The sequence below is a fragment of the Mya arenaria genome, chromosome 5, assembly GCF_026914265.1.
Source record: "Mya arenaria isolate MELC-2E11 chromosome 5, ASM2691426v1".
Lineage (NCBI taxonomy): Eukaryota > Metazoa > Mollusca > Bivalvia > Myida > Myidae > Mya > Mya arenaria.
The window spans coordinates 30,897,317-30,912,366 of record NC_069126.1 but is presented as its reverse complement, the minus strand read 5'-3'; the positions used below and the strand labels follow the sequence as shown (position 1 = coordinate 30,912,366).

General features: G+C 34.6%; 1 protein-coding gene across 1 annotated transcript in view; it reads left to right on the top strand.

Moving 5' to 3' along the window:
• LOC128234648 (homeotic protein proboscipedia-like) overlaps nt 1-13,891 on the top strand; it is a 31,299-nt gene extending 17,408 nt beyond the window's left edge. The window contains exons 2-3 of the mRNA XM_052949015.1: nt 8,524-8,789; nt 11,446-13,891. Of these exons, the coding sequence (XP_052804975.1) occupies nt 8,524-8,789; nt 11,446-12,927 (1,748 nt within the window). The 3' untranslated portion in view covers nt 12,928-13,891. The remainder of the gene's footprint in view (nt 1-8,523; nt 8,790-11,445) is intronic.
• Nucleotides 13,892-15,050: the final 1,159 nt, after the last annotated feature.

Sequence of the window (15,050 nt, the reverse complement as noted above, 5' to 3'; positions counted from 1 at the left end):
TGGATTTTACCGACATCCTATGCCAAACAAATACATCCCCAGTATCCTAGATTTTACCGACATCCTAGGCCAAACAAATAACTGCCCAGTATCCTAGATTTTACCGACATCCTAGGCCAAACAAATACCTACCCAGTGTCCTAGATTTTACCGACATCCTTGGCCAAACAAATACTTGCCAAGTATCCTAGATTTTACCGACATCCTAGGCCAAACAAATACCTCCCCAGTATCCTGGATTTTACCGACATCCTATGCCAAACAAATACATCCCCAGTATCCTAGATTTTACCGACATCCTAGGCCAAACAAATAACTGCCCAGTATCCTAGATTTTACCGACATCCTAGGCCAAACAAATACCTACCCAGTGTCCTAGATTTTACCGACATCCTAGGCCAAATAAATACCTGCCCAGTATCCTAGATTTTACCGACATCCTAGGCCAAACAAATACTTGCCAAGTATCCTAGATTTTACCGACATCCTAGGCCAAACAAATACTTGCCAAGTATCCTAGATTTTACCGACATCATAGGCCAAACAAATATCTGCCCAGTGTCCTAGATTTTACCGACATCCTAGGCCAAACAAAAACTTGCCTAGTATCCTAGATTTTACCGACATCCTAGGCCAAACAAATACTTGCCAAGTATCCTAGATTTTACCGACATCCTAGGCCAAACAAATACCTGCCCAGTATCCTAGATTTTACAGACATCCTAGGCCAAACAAATACCTGCCCAGTGTCCTAGATTTTACCGACATCCTAGGCCAAACAAATAACTGCCCAGTGTCCTAGATTTTACCGACATCATAGGCCAAACAAACACCAACCAAGAGACAAAACTTTTCTACATCTATGTATTTCTTGTTTTAATTTAATGAATCTAGGATAATCGCTGCCCCATTGCCTACTACCAGTCTAATGTTATTATTCGAAGCCAGTCATAAATGTATGGAATCTGGTCAATGAAGTCATCACTAATCACTTGACTCTTGTTTTTTTCTCCGACCTTTCAAGAGGGTAGTGTTCCAAATCTCTTAGATAAATTGATAGTATGTAGTGAGGTTCTGTCAATGTCCTGCATACGTGCAATTTTTGCCTTGTTAGCCAAGGAGTTATTTAGTGTAGCTGCTTTAAGGTTAGACAAAGTTGCGTGCCAGCTAGCTTTCAATCACCGGGGACCCCGCGACCCGGGCTTTTGTTGGGCTTCGTATCATCTACGGGGTTATACCCAACGACAATAATCTATTGTGTCAGCATTAGTTCTGGTATCCAGCCATGACTACAAACAAAACATTGGGCAAAGTTTGAGGCAAAACTGACTTATATCGTGGCTAAATGGTTGGGGAGATAAGTCGTTTTTGGTGTTATGATTTAATAACAAAAATATGCAGCTTAAACATATGTATACTCGCAAGGATTACTTCCCTTTATGAAATGTAAAACTTGTAACCGGAATATTAAACATGTAATATATTCATAACCTAAGTGCAGTTTTGATTTATGAGATAAAATTTGAATAATTTTGATATTATACTTTCGAGTGATATTTTCTGCATTTGGTACAATATATATTTCGCTGTCACAAAAGTACTTACCCACAACTTATTACCTCGTTCTTACGAGTAAGTTATATGTATATCGTAGCCAAGACTTTATTATGTCGTGACCATGACTTATTAAATCGCTCCAACGACTTAGTATGCTGTGGCTACGACTTACCATCTCGTTTCCACGACTTGGTTATCTCGTGGTCAAGACTTACTAAGGCCAAGACTCACTTACTCGTTGCTACGAGATAAAAAAATGTTCAGGCATGTCACTTATATGCCTATATGCTACAGTCACAAAACCTACTGTAGTTGTTAGTTGCCGAAACGAGTTTCTTGTTGATAAAAAAAGAAATATGAAATTTAAATAAATTTGGCCCCATAACCTATTCAAAATCGATTGCTTTTTAACAAAGGTAGAAGCAAAATTCATAACTTTGACACCAATCATAGTTTCCTTATTTTTATACATTGCTTTGTTTATGGAATGTTGTAAATATCTTCCTATCGATGTATTTTAGCATAGAGTTTGAAGGCGCAGAATATAAGTTGATGCAATTTTAATGCATTATTGTGTTTAACTCATTCGACGTGAATGGTCAAACGAAAAAGAAACGATTATCCAGTTTTCAATTGTAATTGTTTTCAAAATCTGTTGTTTTTTTCAAAATTAACGATTTGGTTGAAACATATTTATTTCATGAAATATACAAGTGACAACATTATATTACATTCTAATTTTTTAAGAATTCACAATTAATTATTTAAGGACCCTGGCCTTGAGAAAAAACAAAACACTTCTTATGTTGAACTGTTAGTGCTGAAAATAGTGACACTAGATCCTGTTTATGCGTGTCGCCTACAGAGAGTTCTTTGAAACATGCATTTTATGTTTTCTGAAAAACAAACAGGTCAATAGAAAATAAACAAGGCAGCTATTCATTCATTGCTTTGAAGCTATATTGCATGCAATCCGGTTAATCACAATTCCAGAAGTCTTGAAAACACGGCGCCGGCACTTGTTGTGGCCATGGTCCGCCAGCTTTATCGGCGGAGCGTCCCGTCCCAGACTGGTTATCACTGCAGATCCGTGTTGATTCAGAGACGTAGCCATTTGACATGACTCTCGGAAACGTGGTATGATAAAAAAGAAACCATCACATGGTGGCTTTTTATCTCTACCGGTCGCTTATGCTTATGAACGTCCACTGAACGTAGCCATTTTGGCATGTCTGATACGACTCTTTTGGGCAAATTTCAGCTATTCTTAAGATTCATTTTTAGGCCGGACATTTGCAATAGACTTTGCAATGGATATAAAGAGCAAGGCAAGTATTCATTAAACTCATTAAGTCATTTCTTAACTTAAAACTGCACTCTCACAGATTGAACGTTTTGACAACTTTTTTCATTTTTGTCTTGGAACGAGCCAATTTTTACGAACATCTATGGGAACCGGTTATATAAGACTGCTTACAAAAATCAGATCGCAGATTTTTATATTTAAGTTCCAAAATTGATGTTTTATGCATTTTTTTAAACCGTAAGTAACGGTTTAAGCCATAAACCATTAATTTTCGAACAGAAATATGAAAATCTACGCCCTGATTTTTTGTCAGCAATCTTATTTCATTGGTTTGCAGATATTCACGCAAAAAATGCTCGTTCCAAGACAAAAATAAAAAAGTTGATAAAATGGTCAATCTGTGAGAGTGCAGCTTTAAGTCATTTTCTTAAGTAAGGTTTCTCACTTATCATATGATATAATCGCTTCATAATATCTGAAATACTGGAATTTCATTGATTTGGTTAAAAAAATCTTTTATGTCAGACTATGGTATCTAAAATACCTTTTATGAATTTGACTACGAAAAGTTTAGGACTTTGACTTAAGTGAAGATATGACTTAAGCTGTTTTATGAAAGCCGGCCCAAATCACGAAAACACTGAAGTCAAATTTCAATCTCAACTCGGTTTTCCACACAACAGCTAAAATTATTACAAATTACTAATTACTATTTTAAGACCTCATAATGTGTGCATTGTCATTATGCTGATAAAAACATTTGCTCAATATTCTAACAAAAGTTATTTCTAAAACACAAATTGTATTTGAGAAATAACACTCAGATATTATGTTGGTATTAAGTGCAAGTTTTGCTCTAGAAAGTAAAACTGTTTGAACACAATTACGTGGTAAATCAAATCTTCTATGACATCCTCATGGATGAGGCGTTATGCCAGCCATGTTGTACTTGGGACAAATTTGACATGTTTTCTCGGCTGTGTCTGTTTTTCTCGTGCCGAACACAACATGTTTGTGGTATCTGCACATCAAGTTTCTGACAACCGCGATATAAACCTCGCTTCGTTCTCGACTAATGCCAAACAACACTAACTTTACATTCCCACATTCTGGGAATCCAGAGTATTTCCTTAAGATGAAACACTTTCCTGAAAATTCCACCAACGTCAGTCAGTACTGTTTGAAAAGTATGGCGTACCAAGTGGCCCAAGAGTTTACTAAAAACAACAGTCAGACACAAAAATGGCTACATAAATTATGTAAATACATGTACATGTGACTTAGCTATTTATGTATTGCTCTTCTGGTGGTATAATTGGAGGCTCAGCTGTTGCTAAACATTTATAAAGATTGTCGTATTTTGCAATTATGAACGAAATACAAACAGCAGCTATAAAAACAGATTTAGCTCTAAATATGCAATAGACTTGCTCTTCCCAACATTCGTACGAAGTTACAGTCTTCTAGCCTCAACTATGATAAGCCCAGCCTATCGTTTTCCCACCGGTGCGTCAAACAAACACTCCCGGTCAGTTTGGTCCCGATGGGCATTTCGTGTTGAAAGGACGATCTGTTTGTTTGACAGCCCTCCCGAGGGTCGAACAAGGGTCGCCGATAGGTTGTAAACTGAAAATATACAGAATATCGATTAACTATAGTCTGACGCATGGTTCGCTTCATCATGGTCAGCTCAATAATTTATCTCTGTATATTATATATTATATACCTTCAGATTTACGGTTTCATTGTTTTGCATGATAGTGACACATTTACCCAACTTTCTAGAGAATAAGAACTTTGTTAAAGTTAACAACGTTGTTAACGTCATCTTTGTTAACTCTCAAATCGTAACTGTTCTGGAAAATAAGTGAATACACTTGTGCTCTGCTGTGGTTTTAACAAAGTTTGAGGCAAAGGTTTCATCTGGTCTTGTTTATATTCAAATACGTGAGCAAATAATCAAATAAATAACGTTGAAAAATTAACAACGATGTCGTTTATGAAGTTGTTAATTTTTACAATGTTCTGAACAATCGGCCGAAGCTCGGTAACTCTTTTTTGGCCTGGGTACATCTTATTCAAACAATTTTCTGGATTTGATATCTGAATCGATAAGGCATGCTGTACATGGTGTTTTAAAATAAATATGTCCGTTCTGTTTATTTTTTGTGGGCAATTATTTATGTTATTAATACATTGTCCATCAACATTATCTTTTTTGGTCCCAGTGTACATACATTCAAGCATAGGATATATTCGTATGTATTACTACTATCGCCCTGAGGACTAGGCGATTAAAATATATAATAACTCAACAGTTTTGTTATCTATATACTACTATATATATTATAGTTTTCGTTTTTATAATGGTCAGTAAATTCAGGGGTGGTTCGATGATTTGGGGTTAAAAGTGGCGCAAGTTAGGGATGGCAGCTTTGGAGGTTCGCCTCCCTCCCTCCTTCAGAACTGAAAAATAAAAAAGGTTTATATATGGTTATGGGGTTTTGGGTGCCTTCCACTAGACCATGTGACTAAATCTAGTCGTAAGTGTAAATCTCTGTTGCGATATCTTAATATACATTCTTTCATATTGATACAGTGTACATCATTTTTATGGGGGGGGGGAGGGTGGCGCCGGGTGCAACCCCCTGCCGAACCCATTTTGTTTTAATAAATATGTGAGTAATGCATAACAATGTCATATTATTCAATCAATTAAAAAAAAAACGTATCTCTTAATTAATATATCTTACACAAAATCAAGTTTTGTTTTGTCAAATCGTTTGTGTATGACCTAAGGTGCGTGAAATTTATGACCACCAACATATTTCTTACGGTGACGTGTTAAATTAGCAATTGTGACAGTAAGGTGCATTTTAATGATGTTTAAGGTCGAAATAACATGAAATAAATTATTTTTTGCGATGTTTTTCGTCGGAACAGTTTGTTACAGTGGAATAAATCAGAATAGTATCTGTCAGAATACATGTGTTTCTTTAGATTTTGAACCAGAAAAACACTTGTTTTGATAGCTTAACATTGCATGGTGTTATTTAATATGACAATTTAGAATGTCTACTGTGCAGTTCACCTTTGTTCGGCAGTCCATATCTTTAAATGTGAAGGGTGTAGTTTGTGCGAGTTTTTTTCTTATCTAAAACAGTTATTTTACCTTTCCGTGAAATTATGGTCTATTTTAGTCGGAATGTTTAGAGAAGCCAATCTTTATCAAACTTTGGCACAATGTTCATTGGCATAATACGATTACCATCTCCACCGTGTTTGATCTATGATCGCTATATTAACTCCAGAGTTATGGCCCCTGAATGCCAAAGTTTGACCAAAATCTCTTTGAATTTTGCTGTCATTCAACTTTGATGAATACTTTTTCAATTTGCTTAGTTGACCTGAATCGCCAAAGCAGTTACTGCAACTTGTCGATATTATTTGGCGAGGGTTTTCAGTTAATCAATTGGACAATGCAACCATGTTCGTTTATTTATTGATAAAATATAATCATCTTATCGGTCAACTGATTGTATGATTGACAACTGGCGATCGGTCAGTTGAAATTCCTATTTTGAAGTTCATCTTAAAAAGCATCTAAATACCGCAAGATACAAGATACAAGCTACAACAATCTTTATTTAAAGTCGGGAATATGATAACAAGAAAAAATAGCTCATTTAGCGACTTTCCGACATGAATTACAAACATACATAACACATCAAAATATTTCAATGAGAAAAACAAAACTTCATAGATATGAATATTTTCAAGACGGTTCTACGATACCTACTTTTTCTCAGCAGGCCGCTGGCTCAATTTTTACCGCATATATGTAATTCATTACATGTAAAATGTGTGGAGATACATGTACTCTCATTTGATTTTCTGTTTATTTTGTTTGTATTTGTAAAAGTAACTATTTGTTTCACTGTGTTGACTGTACATGGAAATATCACTTCTTTATCATTTTCATATTTTTTTTTTTAAATAGAGGAATAAAAGAATCATTGATATATCGACTAGGTTTGGTGGAGGGATATGTCATTTATTTCCCATTTTATGTATTGCTGTGTACCCTGAAATTGATGTCATACATATGATTTTACCATTCCTTTCTATGTTATAATCATATATGAGCTGTATATTCATGTATTATATGTTATTAATTATAATATATGTAATAGTTATATATGCATGAACTGTATATTCATGTATAATATGTTATTAATTACAATGTATAATATGTAATGATTATTTATATATATGAACTGTATATCCATGCCTTATATGTCATAAATATATTTTGATTATATATAAACTGTATATTCATGAATTATATGTTATAAATATGTTATGAGTATATATGAACTGTATTTTAATTCATATATATGTTAAAATATCTATATATTTATGAAATATATGTTATAAATATGTTTTGATTATATATGGACGACTTAGTATATTTTCATGAAGTATGGTTTATAAATATGTTATGGTCTCCGCATTGTTGGAGGAATATCTAGGTGTAAATTCAACGGTAAACATATGTAGTAAACTAAACATCAAACACCCAGTGCTAGAACATAAATCAGGCGAAAGAATTCTGTACACGACACGTGTTTTTACAGTTATGTTGCCTTGCTCATTCCGTTTATTGTGAAATCTGTAAAAGTTGTTTGCATAGCGATCAATCAAGGCCGCCATTTCTATCACAAATGCACGTGTTTTCATGATAGACAAAATAGTTCCCGTTTTTTTCTGGTGTTCCGATAACATATTGCGAATTTCTGCTAGCACTTTCCGTCAACAAAGCATTTTTTTGGTAGAGAAGGTAACAAATGATGTATAATCTCCCAAAATAAAGCTATTTGATAACAACTTATATTATTTTTATTTATTTTTCGAGCTCGTACTTTCAATCAAATGAAAGGTTGAAAAATGTAGAAAAAATGTTTTAATCAATAATAACAACAACAGCATTGACATCATAAACAACAACAACAACAACTATAATAACAACAATATCAGCAAAAACATAAAATAATAAAAATAAAACATAAAACGCAACAACAACAACACTAGCAGCAACAACAACAAAATGTTTGATATTAATAAATGAAATAATAATAATAATAATAATAATAATAATAATAATAATAATAATAATAATAATAGATAATAACTCTAAATGATATTTTTGTAATATTTAAATCATAGTTATTAATCCATTATTTGTGCATTTCAACATTTCAACATTGCAATTAATAGCGACGATTTCACTATTGTCTTGTCGGTTTAAGGAACGGCTGAAGAAAGATGTGCACTTCTATGATAAAGAAAGCACGTACCCAATGAGAAATATTACAAATACCGAATGTTAAATGCCAATACTCTGTGGTTTTGAAGTTATCAAATATTCACCATTTTCGAAAAAAATGTCAAACATTTACAAGTTTTTTTCCTACAGATAACAAAGATCGGCACAAGCATTCAATCCTGTGGTCGACGGTTTGTTAGACTATTATTTAGAATCCACACGCTATAACCAGCCCAACTGCGTTCATACCCTGATAATACCATCAACCCCGTCATTCATTCCTTGAATACATGTTCGATGTATTATAATATTTTCTTCTATTATGTACTTTCAGACTTCTCCCCAAACGGCGCTCAGGGGAACCCAAACGGCTCCTCCAACAACGTAACATCCGGGGGAAGCGGAAGCGGCGGCGGTTCCAGACGGCTGCGAACCGCCTACACTAACACCCAACTGCTTGAACTGGAGAAGGAGTTCCACTTCAACAAATACCTGTGTCGACCGAGGAGGATCGAGATTGCGGCGTCCCTTGAACTCACTGAGCGGCAAGTGAAGGTCTGGTTCCAGAATCGGCGAATGAAGTACAAGCGGCAGACTCAGGTTAGTTTTTTAGCTGCGAGCTATGGGGCCATATTATCACCGCACGTATTGTACGATCGCTTTTCAAATTAATATATCTGAGTAGTTTTACTATCTATTTCGAAAATAAAAGATTGATTGGTCAGTTTATACAAAGTGTATATGATTTTGCAAGTACAACTGGCAATCTAAAATATGACATTCAATAAGAATTAAACTGAAACTCTTGATCTATGATGACCAATTACGCTAGTCAGTCATACGTTCGTTGATAATATGACCCCATAGTATGTCTAAAGTAGATGTATTAGATTTTGTGGGAGGGATGTAAGCTTATTTATACTTGCACTAGGTCCATTCGGCGACTGCTCCTACAAAAGTATTGGTTATCATAGTTTTAGGAGCATATTGCACAGACAATATGTAACCCTTGTTAGAGATACCCTGGTGTTTTCATGTGGACTAGTGTATAGCACTGTCACACGGGACCCCAATTTAACGTCCCTTCCAAGGACGATTACTGTTCTTTAGTGGTGCGGCGGGGGGATCGAACCTGCGATTCCTGGATTGATTGTCAAGTGTGTTACCACTAGAACACTAGATCCGCCACTAAATAGTCTATTTACACGCCCCGTAGACTTTTCATATTGCAAAATTGGCGTTCATTTTGCACGAACCTCTAAGGTACTAGATCTATGATGACCAATTGTTAACGACACCTAATACATGTATATCCACCGATCTTTAACACAGATGCTTAATGTCGAAAACAGATTGCTCTCCTTAATGCTACATGGACTACTTTTTATCTTGAATTAAAAACAATTAAAACAGGCTTAGGACTTTGTAAAAAAAATAAGCAGTGTTTCTTAATCTTGTATGTTGATGAATATGACTGCTCGGGTATGATTTTTATTAAATTCTTAAGAAGCAAAATCACGCCTGAGATTTCATACTGCATGAATGCATGAAAATACGAATCAAGCCTTAAAATCAATGTGAATATTTGGTTGGCTGATCAACTTATATTTTTTTTAAATGAAAAGAAAAATATTAGTACAATTTGTATTGTGTGTTTTTATATTTTTATTTGAAGCCGTTTCAGCTTTCAAATATTGAAGAAAAAAATGACATTTTAAGTTCGCTTTCAATTGGAAAAAGAACACGAAACAGGATATATCTTATACTGCAAAAAAACTGTTCAATATCACTTTCCGTGATTTGATAGATATACCTGTAAAGCAATTAGCAATTCCTTTCTTAAATGCTACCAAAAAAGGTTTGGGGTAAACGTTTGACATGACTGTCATTGGCGCTATAAAAATTAAATAAAAAAATGGCACTCAATAAACTAAGATTATTTTAATAATACTAAAATAACGGTTTCATAATAATTATACCATACGAATGGGTGTGTGTGCGCGTGCGTGTGCGTCTGTGTGGATATTTTCCTATTTCTGAATAGAAACTTTTACAGGCAGATTGCACAAGTTCGTCATTTTCTTGTTACGGACATCACGTAACACACATTAAAGGCTTAAAGCTGCACGTTCACAGATTGAACGTTTTGACAACTGTTGTTTTTTTGTCTTGGAACGAGAACTTTTATATTTAAGTTCTGATGTTTTATGCATTTTTCTTAAACCGTTAGTAACGGTTTAAACCATAAAACATTAATTTTTGAACAGAAATATTAAAATCTACGATCTGATTTTTGTCAGCAATCTTTTATCATTATTTTACAGATATTTACGCAAAAATTTGCTTTTTCAAAGACAAAAAATAAAAAAAGTTGTAAAAACGTTCAATCTGTGAGAGTGCAGCTTTAAAGGCGCACATTATAGGTGAATGCGTTTTTTTTTTAAATTTTAATGCAATATCATGTTAAACTTAATTTAACTCGATCAATATAAAAAAAGCATATGATTTACGTACCGTGAGTAGAATATTAGTGATAGTTTGCGCTTTTTTGACAACAATTCTTTGAGAACACAAAAATATGCATTATTCAAAGCACCATATGTGTATCTTCAACGGCATCGAACTAAGAAACCAACTTGCAAGTTTAACAAATTCAGCAATGGCTGATAATTTTCTAATTAAGATTGATGCCGAGAAAATATATGCATGTTTCTGAGCACGAGGTTTTATTAACACATGATCTAAATAACATCTTGAAATTTTGAATCTTGGTACAGCTGTGCATGTGTGGATGACACAAGATGTTCATCGAAAGTAACTTTTATAAATAGTACCACTTTTCAGGGGTTAAAGTATGACCCTTGTAACGCTTTGGGGTTTTTCTATACACTATTTTAGTGGAGATATGTTTGACTGTTGTCTTCTTCTTTTTTAATTTGGCATTTATTATGCGTCATAAAGTTGCCAAAGCCTGCTGTCTTTTAACCAAATTCAAATCACAAACTTTTCAAGTAATAACTTAAAAAGTAATTTAATGAAATTGACTTAAATAAAAATACTATGTATATGGTTCCTTTATTCTATCCCTTCACTTGACTTTTTTTATTAATTTGCAATAACATTCAAACAAACATACTACATATGATTAGTAACGAAAACAGCCATACATGTATATCTCATATAAACATTCTAGCATAGCGAATTATCAAGAAGTAAATTTCCAAATCTTAAATCTATCTTTTTTCTATTTCTACAGGTTCAGCGACAAAAGACTGAGGCCCGTCTAGGATCTGGAAGTTCATTCCCAGACAGTCCGAACTCTTTCGAGGAGGACCAGTTGGATTTAGCTGCCGGGCCTCCATCAGTTAACGACAGCGGTGACGTTGGAATGGATAATTCCGATGATTCTATAAGGTGCCGCGGAAACTTAATGGAAATTGGTATGACCGGTGATCATTTGTCATTAAAAAGTGAACTTTTGGATGACATGGAAAGGGAAAACTTTGGTAATGCGGACAATTCAAGAAAGATTTCTGATGGTTCTGTTGAAGGAAACTCATTTTCGCCATCTTCTAGTATTTCCGGTCATAAAAATTCCGTTCAAGGTTCGCCTCATCTCCGCTCACCGGTAACCGGTACTCCAGAGTCCGGTACTCAATTGTCTCCCGGTAACCGGGGTTTAGACAATAACACTAGTGTTTATACTGATATGGACGGTTCTCCTTCGGATAATGAAGTTCTAACGGCAAATGTTGAACCCACAATAGCTCAAACTTCTAATCTGACGTTCAACCCAAACCAAGTCTCCGATGATGGCCAAACAATTTTTACATCCGGTGGACACCAGTTGCCTCAATCGCAGCCAAGTTCCATAGCAAAAACTAACAGTATGATCATGGGGATGAAATCGAGCGTCTCGCCGCATCGCGTTTCGGTAAATTCAAGTGACAACTTTTATCAGAACCCCGCGAATGTGGCAGATTTCCCTGGTGGGGCCGGTGGTCGTTTTTCGCGAGGTTCCGGCATGAGCGAAAGCTACGGCGTTCTGAACAATTACCCTCCTGTATTCCCCGAAGACCAGCGGACGGTGAGAACTTCAAAGAGCAATTTACAAACAAACTTCGCTCTTCCACACATGCCACTGCAGAAACCCAATCAGTCGCCTTACGTGGAGAAATTCAACTCCATGGAGACGCAACATAAAGGGTATGCGTACGCAATGAATGAGAGAGGAAGCGGAATGAATTCTGGGTATAAAACTGTGAACATGAACGCCAACCAGTTTAACTACGGTGGCGCTAATTTTGACATGAACTCCAACGCATACTCTTCCCATACCCGGGGCTATTCGAACTACAATAATGGCGTCCAGGGTGATAATATAAATTTACAGGGACCTATCTCCTCTGACGGCTTTGAAGGTGAAAACCCACAATTAAAGCAAGTTTCTTTCACTCCGGGACAGTTAAATGTCTATCAAAATGGCTTTTACTATGGAAGTAATTACGGGTCTGGATTTCCAACCGGTGTCAACCGCACAATGTCATCCGGGCTATTTTCACAACAAAATTATTTAAATACTTCACCGTCGTCACAGGGGTCCAATATGGCGGATAGTAACGGGAGTTTTGAACAATTAGGGCCCGTTGATGGGCCTTTAAACGCCCCATCTAGTGAGTTTTCTAGTTTGTTTGGTGACTATTACGGATTTACTGCTCAGCATGGATTTCAGACATGAAAATGTCAACGATAAAATTAAATGACACGATATTAGTATTAAATTGAAATTCAGGGCTATTTATTTCCTTTTTATTGATTATTTACAGTTTTTAAGTAATAATTCTATCCAATACATAGTTGTTTTAATTTATTTCCAAATCGAATATCTTCATTTAGTTAAAAACTACATTTTTACAACTGTTGAAAAAGACTTTAAATATATTAGGAATCAAAATAATAATACTAAAAAATTTAGAAATTCAGTCCACGGTATTTAAAGTCCAAATTAAATATGAAATTAGCCTAAGTTAAGCATTACCATTTATGACACTTCAACAATTAGATGTATAATATTGGAATAGAAATGAAAACATTAGAAAATTATACATTCTTATGTTTTCGAAATATTGTATTTAACGCTATTTTATACATCACCTTTTTGAATTAAAACCAAATCAGGCGATGCGATAATAATGAAATAATTTTAGAAATTCAGATAACCCAACTGAGCAAACGTATTTAAATTTACATTTCATAAAAGTTAGCTCTATTCCACATAAGTATTTCCGCACATATTAGAAGTCCGATTTTCTCAAATATTTTCCATGCGATCTACTTTGTTGAACGAACGCAAGGAAAATCTAAAACAGAATAATTAAATAGTAATTAATTATTAGATAAATGGGGTATGATTTTTGAATGTAAAAATAGACTTAAACTTACATTCAACATTTTTAGTGTAGATAATTTAATATAAAATCATGCTTCCTTCATATTTTCGAGCAATCAATTTGAATACGGTAAATTTAATATTTATCTAAATATGTGTTTTATTTTTAACAAAATCGACAAATATTCTCATGGCAAAAAAACTTCTTGTTTTATTTTATTTTGAGATTGTTTGTAACCATTTGAAGGTGTTTTGCCCAGATAAAGATAAATGTATTACAAACATGTTGTTTATTTTTTAATAAATATTTGAAATGTTACATGTATTTGTGTTGTTTAACCTATATTAGAATGAACAATATTTATGCGAATAAAACAATAAACCTGCTTTGCATAATAATTTAAGCTCTTTCGGGGCCTGTTTGAATAAAGATTTTAGTCATAAAGCGAAATTATTTTAGTTTCATATTTTTATATTTTGCTATATAGTGTAAAAAGTTAAAAACTGTACTTAAGCCAGTATTAAAATTGAAATCACAAAATATGGAACGAATGATATTAACGTGTTCACAATTGTAACATTCCCACAAATTTAAGACTTATAAAGTTACTATTAACATCCCTATATGGAACGGACGCCAAGGGCCATGAATACCAACGTCTTTAAAGTTTAAAAGGTACATATTTTACAGCGATTGTGAAGAAAGTTATGATAACTTATACTAAGTCACTCTCGTTGGCACGATATTGCGCGAGAGTGTGGTCTTGTGTTGTGGGGGAAACCGGAGTGCCCGGAGAAAACCCACTTGTCCGGCTTGGTGACCACAAACCAGACTCACCAACAGTCTCAAGTCTGAGGTCAGCCCAGACACAGATAATCACTCTTAATAAATTACAACGAAGCGTCTTTATTCCATTCATCTTACAATCTTTAAAGTCGGCTTAAAATATTAAGGTTCACCATAAATATGAAACTAGAAGATGAGTAACAATGAAATGAAGATTTGCAGTTTTGCCACTGGAGTCTGAACTCAGACCTGAGACTATTCGTAATCATGACCTCTGAGTATAATTTCCTTATTCGATTACTTACATTCCGACACAATTTAGCATTGTCATAGCCATGACATGGCGGCGTTGTCGTGCTGTGCATTTTTTTTAACCAAAGCCGTTTCTTCAAACCCGTTCAAGATATACAATTTAAACAAGAGGCCATGCTTACGAACAGTCTCAAGTCTGATTTTAGACTCAAGTGGGCAAAACTGTAAATATTCGTTTCATCTAGTTGAGTTTTGATGATGAAAATTGCTGACTTTTAATTCTTTTCGAAATTGTAGAAATATCCATTCATTGTAACAAATGAAAAACGAATGGAATAAAGACGATTCTTTGTAATGGGATTAAAAAAGACTTGGAGTTGAGACTATTCATAAGTTTGGCCAAAGAGACATTATTCAATATTATATTATGTGT